Source organism: Myotis daubentonii, chromosome 3 (genome assembly GCF_963259705.1).
Source record: "Myotis daubentonii chromosome 3, mMyoDau2.1, whole genome shotgun sequence".
NCBI classification, from domain to species: domain Eukaryota; kingdom Metazoa; phylum Chordata; class Mammalia; order Chiroptera; family Vespertilionidae; genus Myotis; species Myotis daubentonii.
In genome coordinates this window covers 68,406,245-68,415,489 of record NC_081842.1, presented here as the reverse complement: position 1 = coordinate 68,415,489, position 9,245 = coordinate 68,406,245, and the positions used below count along the sequence as shown (strand labels likewise).

General features: G+C 39.8%; 1 protein-coding gene across 1 annotated transcript in view; it reads left to right on the top strand.

Annotated features, from left to right (window-relative positions):
• The first annotated feature begins 380 nt into the window (after positions 1 to 380).
• LOC132229611 (OX-2 membrane glycoprotein-like) overlaps positions 381 to 9,245 on the top strand; it is a 41,823-nt gene continuing 32,958 nt past the window's right edge. The window contains 2 exon segments of the mRNA XM_059686168.1: positions 381 to 425; positions 1,205 to 1,326. Of these exon segments, the coding sequence (XP_059542151.1) occupies positions 381 to 425; positions 1,205 to 1,326 (167 nt within the window).

Here is a 9,245-nt window from a genome sequence, read left to right as displayed (position 1 = left end):
TCGTGAGTGACAAAGGGGGAAAGAGACAGCTATTACCCCAAATGTGTCCTGTGTGTGCTAACATTATTTTGTGTGTGTGCTTGTGAGTATGTGTGTGTGTGTGGTGGTGTGGGGGGGGGGTGCGGGGAGGGCAGGGGTATTATGGATATATGATTGTGAAATGAAGGCTGTTTAATGATCTTACTCCAGAGAAGGGAAGCCCAACCTTGCTTCTCTGAAGACAGTATTAGCTCCAAATCACAGCCCTGGTTTTAATACCCACCCCTGGGCTGTTAGTCTAATTAGTGTAAGTCTGAGATTCTGGATAAAGATCACTACCCTACCTTGTAAGACAGAACATACAGTCCAGAGATCACTAATCTTTATACCAGGAATAACAGATGTGCAAGCGGAATAAAATCTTTACTTTCAAATGGATTGTTCAGGTAAAGTACACTCTGAACTTTAATGATTGAGACTGTTGAAATGAATGGGCACTGTTGTTCAGAACCTCAGCAGGAGGTAGACATGCTGGGGAGGCTGGTATGAGTCTGTGTGCATGAAATACCAACAGGCACATGGCTGGGTTAGAATTTAAAGGAGAAAAAATAGAAATCAAAAGCACCAGGAAAGAAGGGCTTTCTCTATTTAAAGTAGTATGGAGAGAGAAGAGTTTATAAGATGAAAGTAATGTGTCTGTGTTTATTTTTTTCACTTTAATGTGTAAATAGTATTTAACTTGAAACTTACTTTTTAAAATTTTCTACTTCAGTTGTTTAAGAGGTAGATTGTAGGAATTTAGATGCCAAGAAAGATGATTTTTAGAAACTTAGTATTCCTCTGTGTAGAGCAGCCTTATCACTCAATCTTACTCATTGTGGAAAAAACAGTTTGATACCTGTTATGTACACAAATAGTAGAACACAAAAGAATGGGAAAGGTTAGTAACACACCCGAAAGAAAAGCTAATTACATTTTCTTTCAAGCCAGCAGGTGAGATTTTAGAATCTGTGTACTAATGACATGACAGCTACAAAATAGCAAGCAGATATGTTTAAGAAAATTACATGCATAGACCTAAGATTTTGAATAACATTGTAGATTAGGCAGACAAGGAAGTTCTAAATTGAGGGTGACGAAATTTAATGACCTTTCAGAGCAAGTAGTTAATGAGTAACAGTTTGGTAGAATACCGAAAGACCTGAAAATTGCCTTTCGGTGCTAGATTTCAGTTAGAAAGGAAAGTATTCCAAGTGTTAGAGAAGATTTTCTCATCAAATTTAATGGACTTCCCACTCCATCCCATTCTCCAGCTCCTTGTGCTTCCCATCTTGGTACAAGGATCAGGTAACTCTTCTTTTTTTTTTTTTTTTTTTTTATTGCTTAAAGTATTACAAAGGGTATTACATATGTATCCATTTTATCCCCCCGCCCTAGACAGTCCCCTAGCCTCCCCTATCACCCAGTGTCTTATGTCCATTGGTTATGCTTATATGCATGCATACAAGTCCTTTAGTTGATCTCTTACCCCCCTACCTCCTGCCCCCCAACCCTCCCCGGCCTTCCTGCTGCAGCTCAACAATCTGTTTGAGGCAGCTCTGCCTCTGTATCTATTATTGTTCAAAAGTTTATAATGATCTCTATTGTCCACGAATGAGTGAGATCATGTGGTATTTTTCCTTTATTGACTGGCTTATTTCACTTAGCATAATGCTCTCCAGTTCCATCCATGACGTTGCAAATGGTAAGAGTTCCTTCCTTTTTACAGCAGCATAGTATTCCATCGTGTAGATGTACCACAGTTTTCTAATCCATTCATCTACTGATGGGCACTTAGGCTGTTTCCAGATCTTAGCTATGGTGAATTGTGCTGCTATGAACATAGGGGTGCATATATCCTTTCTGATTGGTGTTTCTGGTTTCTTGGGATATATTCCTAGAAGTGGGATCACAGGGTCAAATGGGAGTTCCATTTTCAGTTTTTTAAGGAAACTCCATACTGTCTTCCATAGTGGCTGCACCAGTCTGCATTCCCACCAGCAGTGCACAAGTGTTCCTTTTTCTCCACATCCTCTCCAGCACTTGTCGTTTGTTGATTTGTTGATGATAGCCAGTCTGACAGGTGTGAGATGGTACCTCATTGCTGTTTTGATTTGCATCTCTCGGATGATTAGTGACTTTGAGCATGTTTTCATATGTCTCTTGGCTTTCTGAATGTCCTCTTTTGAAAGGTGTCTATTTAGGTCCTTTGCCCATTTTTTGATTGGATTGTTTATCTTTCTTTTGTTAAGTTGAATGAGTTCCCTATAAATTTTGGAGATTAGGCCCTTATCAGATATGTCATTGGCAAATATGTTTTCCCACACAGTGGGTTTTCTCGTTGTTTTGTTGATGGTTTCTTTTGCTGTGCAGAAGCTTTTTATTTTGATGTAGTCCCATTTGTTCATTTTTTCTTTAGTTTCAAGTGCCCTAGGAGCTGTATCAGTGAAGAAATTGCTTCGGCATATGTCTGAGATTTTCTTGCCTTTGGATTCTTCTAGAATTTTTATGGTATCCTGTCGTACATTTAAGTCCTTTATCCATTTTGAGTTTATTTTTGTGTATGATGTAAGTTGGTGGTCTAGTTTCATTTTCTTGCATATATCTGTCCAATTTTCCCAACACCATTTATTGAAGAGACTATCTTGGCTCCATTGTATGTTCTTGCCTCCTTTGTCAAATATTAATTGAGCATATTGGTTCGGGCCGATTTCTGGGCTCTCTATTCTATTCCATTGATCTGTATGCCTATTCTTGTGCCAGTACCAGGCAGTTTTGAGAACAGTGGCTTTGTAATACAACTTGATATCTGGTATTGAGATCCCACCTACTTTGTTCTTTTTCAGGATTGCTGCAGCTATTCGGGGTCTTTTTTTATTCCAGATGAATTTTTGGAAAGTTCGTTCTAGATCTCTGAAGTATGCTGTTGGTACTTTAATGGGAAGTGCGTTGAATTTATAGATTGTTTTGGGTAGTATGGACATTTTGATGATGTTGATTCTACCAATCCATGAACACGGTATGTTCTTCCATCTGTTTATGTCTTCCTCTATGTCTTTTTTCAACGTCCTGTAGTTTTCTGAGTAGAGGTCTTTTACCTCTTTAGTTAAGTTTATTCCTAGGTAGCTTAGTTTTTTCGGTGCAATGGTAAACGGGATTGTTTTTATAATCTCTCTTTCTGAAAGTTCACTATTGGTGTATAGAAATGCCTCAGATTTCTTGGGGTTAATTTTGTATCCTGCTACATTGCCAAATTCATGTATTAAGTCTAGTAGCTTTTTGATGGAATCTCTAGGGTTTTGTATGTATAATATCATGTCGTCTGCAAATAAGGACAGTTTTACTTCCTCTTTTCCAATTTGGATGCCTTTTATTTCTTCTTCTTGCCGAATTGCAATGGCTAACACTTCCAGTACTATGTTGAACAGGAGTGGTGAGAGGGGGCATCCCTGTCTTGTTCCTGTTCTTAGGGGAAATGGTGTTAGTTTTTGTCCGTTGAGTATGATGCTGGCTGTGGGCCTGTCATATATGGCTTTTATTATGTTGAGGTATGATCCTTCTACTCCCACCTTGCTGAGAGTTTTTATCAAAAATGGGTGTTGAATTTTGTCAAATGCTTTTTCTGCATCAATTGATATGACCATGTGGTTTTTTTCTTTCAATTTGTTTATGTGATGTATCACGTTTATTGATTTGTGGATATTGTACCATCCTTGCATCCCTGGGATAAATCCTACTTGGTCATGGTGTATGATCTTTCTGATGTACTGCTGGATCCGATCTGCTAAGATTTTGTTGAGGATTTTGGCATCTATGTTCATGAGGGATATTGGCCTGTAATTCTCTTTCATTGTGTTGTCTTTACCTGGTTTTGGTATTAGGGTGATGCTGGCTTCATAGAATGAGCTTGGAAGTGTTCCCTCCTCTTGAATTTTTTGTAGTAGTCTGAGGAGGATAGGTTTTAGTTCTTCCTTGAATGTTTGGTAAAACTCCCCTGTGAAGCCGTCTGGTCCTGGGCTTTTGTTTGATGGAAGCTTTTTGATGACTGCTTCAATTTCTTCCATAGTTATTGGCCTGTTGAGATTTTTAGATTCTTCCTGATTGAGTTTTGGAATGCTGTATTTTTCTAGGAATTTGTCCATTTCCTCCAGGTTGTCTAGTTTGTTGGAGTAAAGCTGTCCATAGTATTTTTTAACAATCATTTGTATTTCTGTGGGGTCTGTTGTTATTTCGCCTCTATCGTTTCTGATTTTATTTATTTGGGTCCTCTCTCTCTGCTTCTTGGTGAGTCTGGCTAGAGGTTTATCAATCTTGTTTATCCTTTCAAAGAATCAGCTCTTGGTTTCATTGATTTTCTGTATTGTTTTTTTGGTCTCTATGTCATTTATTTCTGCTCTAATCTTTATTATCTCCTTCCTTCTGCTCACTCTGGGGTTCTCTTGTTGCTCTCTTTCTAATTCTTTGAGTTGTAGAGTTAGATGATTTACTACCATTTTTTCTTGTTTTTTGAGATAGGCCTGTAGAGCTATAAACTTCCCTCTCAGGACTCCTTTCAATGTATCCCATAGGTTTTGGATTGTTGTGTTTTCATTGTCATTAGTTTCCAGGATGTTTTTATTTTCTTCTTTGATCTCATTGGTAACCCAATCAATATTTAATAGCATGCTATTCAGCTTCCAGGTGTTTGAGTATTTTGGGTTGTTTTTATTGTAGTTTATTTCTAATATTATGCCATCGTGGTCTGCGAAGACGCTTTTTATGATTTCAATCTTCTTGAATTTGGGGATACTTTGCTTATGACCCAATATGTGGTCTATTTTTGAATATGTCCCATGAGCACCTGAGAAGAACGTATATTCTCTGGCTTTGGGGTGAAGTGTTTTGAAGATGTCTATTAAGTCCATCTGATCTAGTGAGTCATTTAGGATTGCTGTATCTTTGCTGATTGTTTGTCTATAGGACTTATCCAGTGCTGTCAATGGTGTATTAAAGTCCCCTACTATGATTGTATTGTTGTCGATCTCTCCTTTGATATCTTCCAGGAGTTTTTTTAAGAATTTGGGTGCTCCTACATTGGGTGCATATATGTTTACCAGGGTTATATCTTCTTGTTGTATTGATCCCTTTAGTATTATGAAGTGGCCTTCCTTATCTCTTGTTAAGGCCTTCACTTTGAGGTCAATTTTGTCCGATATAAGTATTGCTACCCCAGCTTTCTTTTCCTTTCCATTTGCCTGAAAGATATTTTTCCATCCTTTCACTTTCAGTCTGTGTGAGTCCCTTCTAATGAGGTGGGTTTCTTGTAGACAACAGATGTATGGGTCATGTTTTTTTATCCATTCAGCCACTCGATGTCTTTTGGTTGGAGCATTTAGTCCGTTTACGTTTAAAGTTATTATTGAAAGGTACTTGTTTGTAGCCATTTCTTTTTGTGTGTGTGTGTGGCTGTTTTCTTTCTGAGCTTTTTATTTCTTCTTTTTATACCAGTCCCTTTAGCATTCCTTGCATTGCTGGCTTGGTGGTGACAAACTCCCTTAGTCTTTTTTTGTCTGTGAAGCTTCTTATTTCCCCTTCAAGTTTGAATGATAGCCTTGCTGGATAGAGTATTCTTGGATTCAGTCCTTTGCTTTGCATCACTTTGTAAATTTCAGTCCATTCTTTTCTGGCCTGATGTGTTTCTGTTGAGAAGTCATTTTACAATCTAATGGGAGATCCCTTGTATGTAACTTTCCGTCTCTCTCTTGCAGCCTGTAAGATTCTCTCTTTGTCCTGAACATTTGCCATGGTGATTATGATGTGTCTTGGTGTGGGTCTTTTCGGGTTCACCTTGTTTGGGACTCTCTGGGCTTGTGTGACTTTTTTCTTCCCCACCTCAGGAAAGTTTTCTGATATTATTTCTTCGAGTAGGTTTTCTAATCCTTGTTCATCTTTCTGTTGTTCTGGTACTCCTATTATTCGTATGTTGTTTCGTTTCATGTTGTCCCAAAGCTCCCTTAGGCTCTCCTCCTGTCTTTTAATTTTTTTCTCCAATTGCAGTACATTTTGGGTGTGTTTTGCTTCCTTGTCTTCTAATTCACTTATTCGGTCCTCCGCTTCTCCTAGTCTACTGTTGATACTTTCAATGGAGTTTTTCATTGCAGCTATATCACTCTTCATTTCTTCTTGGGTCTTACTTAGGTTGTTGATTTTTTCATCTGTTTCTTCTAGCTTCTTCCATATGTTATCGATTTTTTCATCTGTTTCTTCTAGCTTCTTCCATATGTTATCGATTTTTTCATCTGTTTCTTCTTGCTTCTTGCAGAGGTTGTCGATTTTTTCCTCCATCCGGTTTATGCACTCTAGGATCCTTATTCTGAATTCTTTATCTGTCATGTTGCATGCCTCTGTATTACTTAGCTGCTTTTCTGGAGAGTCCTCCTTCTCTTTCCTTTGGGGGTTTCTTTGTCTACCCATGTTTGATCTCACTGACATATCTAGACGTTGAGTTGTTCAGTGGTTGCTCCCTTGGTGGCAGTGACTCCTTGGTCTGTGGTTGCTCTTCGGGCGGTTGTGGTAGCAGCTGCTCTTCAGTTGGCAGCAGCTCCTCTGGTGGGTGCTGTTCACAGCTGTGGTGGCTCTTCCGGCTGGTGGGGCGAGGTTTCACGTACAGCTGCTGTTCCTCAGCAGAGGATGAGGTGCTCAGGAGGTTGCTGTTGCTTGGATCTGCTGCGTTGATTTAAAGGCACAAAATACAACACAACAAGGCACCACGTACCAGGCACTATACACAAATATATTCACGATATTAATAACCCCAATTAAAGGTGACCACCTGAATTAAGAGAATTAGGGGATAAGGAAGAAGGAAGAGAAAAAGATAAAAGATAAAAAGGAAAAGAAAAGTAGGGACCAAAAAAAGGGAGTGCAAAAATGAAATTGGGAAAAAGGAAGGGGGAAAATAAAAGCGAGAAAAGAAAAGAAAAAAAAGAGCGAAAAGAGAGAATGAAGTGGAAGAGGGAAGAGACTTTTTATATGAGGAGAATACTCCTATAGAACAGCCATTAATCCCAACAAATTCCAGCAACAGCTCCCTGGATATGAATGCAAACTAGAAACAACCAATAATATAATGATGAAAATAGAATGGTGAACACTAATCCCAAAATAAAATAAAGAAAAAATAAAATGGCACTTTAAAAAATGGTAAAATGGTAGCAGTAATAATACTGGTTAAAAATAAGAAGGTAGTAATTAAAAGGGTAAAATCAGGTGATGGAAAAAGAAGAAAAGAAAGAAAAAAAGAAAAAAAAAAGAACAGAAAAAAAAAGAATGAAAAAAAAATTGGTTTCTTAGTTAAAAAGTGAAAAAAGAAAAAAAATTGCAGTAGTGAAGGTCCTTCGTTTCTTCTATTCTTCAGTGTGGCTCGCCTTAGACCTTCCAGGTATTCAGGAGAGTGTTGAGTTTCCCTGCGATATACTGTTCCTCTGTGTTGTAAACCACAGTCCTTATTTTAAAGCATGCCGCATTTATTTCCCAGACTGCCTTATTTTGTGTTTAGCAAAGAGTCAGTTTGTGGGTCAGCCTCTGGGTGGCAGTGTTCTGGGGTTGGCCTCTGAGGCTATAGGGCCTCTCTGTCCAGTGGAAGTTCACTGCCCAGAGCTGACTGCGTAATAGTTAGTTACTGGGATTGAAAATCCCCCTATAGGCCAGACCCTGTTAACTCCCAGGGACTGATCAGGTTATCTTAATCCTTGATCTCGTACAGGGTGGAATCTGGGTGTGGCTGTGCTCCTTGCCTGGGGGCTGGGGGGAGGAGACTCCCTCTCAGGAGTGGGTGGCTGCCCCAGTCCCAGGCTCTGGGGTGTCTCAGCACTCAATTCACTACCACCTCTCCCGGCTCCCCCTCTTTCCCCAGTCTCTCCCCAGATTCCACTCCCCAGCACACTCTCCCTCTCTTCAGCACAGGTGAGTGTCTGTATCCGAAATGTCCCATGAACAGGATTCAGTGAAAACAAACAAACAAACGCCGGCTGCGGAAACGGGGAAGGCTTGGTTTCTGTAAGCTTCTTCTCTTACCGGGACTGCATGGTCAGGTCAGCTCTTCAGGCTGCCCCCTTTAGGCTCAGTCCTCCGTGATCACAGAACCCAGCTCTCAATTTCCCTGGCGGCGCCAGGAATCCCGAGGTTCTCCTTTCCCCCCGTCAGGGGCTGTGCCTGTCCCAAGGGACGCGGCTGTCTGCCACGCGGTCTCCCTCCGACTCTCTGGGCTCAGAGGTCTGGCAAACTTTCCTGCCCAAATCCCTGGTTTTTTTTTTACCTTACCAGGGGAGTTCTGCTCTTCCCGGCTGTAAACCCTCTCACCAGCTGAGCAATTTCGCCAATTCGGTGTGAGTGTTACTAGCTTCAGCTGCTCGTTCCATTTGCTCCGGGACACGACCTGGGACACGTCTGCCTATATCGCCGCCATCTTGGTTCTCCTTCTTTTTTTTTTTTTTTTTTTCCTCTCAAATGCATTAATTTGGGAATCAATGGTGAATAAACACCAGGCTGTATGGTCTTTTTTACTTTTATATAGTTAGGTGACCAGGACAATATGTTCGGCTTTATGTGTCAGTCAGCTGTCCAAGTTGTTAGCAATCAGCACACTGTTTAAGTTGAGCATAATTAAAGCAGTGACTTAGCAAATGGAGAATGAAAGAAGGAAATAAGCACTGATTCCGAAGTGAGCCCAAGGAGCTCGAACTAGAGAGGAGACCGCAAACCTGCTGGGGGCAAATGAGCTCTTTGCAGGTTGGTTAGTTAGTTAGTTAGTTAGTTCTGTGTTACTTCTTGCAGTCCATTTGCCTTTTAAGTTAGAGTCTGACTTGTTTTTGTGGCTATTTGTGGTCATTAAGAATTTTTTTTTATATTGTCAATTTTGTTATTTCCTTGGTGTGTTTGCTTATCAGTACAAATTGAGGTACTCTTGAGACACATTAAGGACTTAATAAATATTCAGTTATTTTCTAGTCATTTAAAATGATTTGATTAAAGATATTTAACTCAAAACCATGTAAAGCCAGTTTGGTCCATGGTAAAGGCAATGATAAATGTTATGTAGGAATTCAGCAGAGAAAAAGAAATGATGATAACTTCTGGTTAAGGAGTTTTTCCTGGGGGAAGTATCATTTGAATTCAATTAGATGGTTTAATCAAAGGTTGGATGAGGGGTGACATATGCTGAGGACAAAAGGAGTGTGACAAGTAGA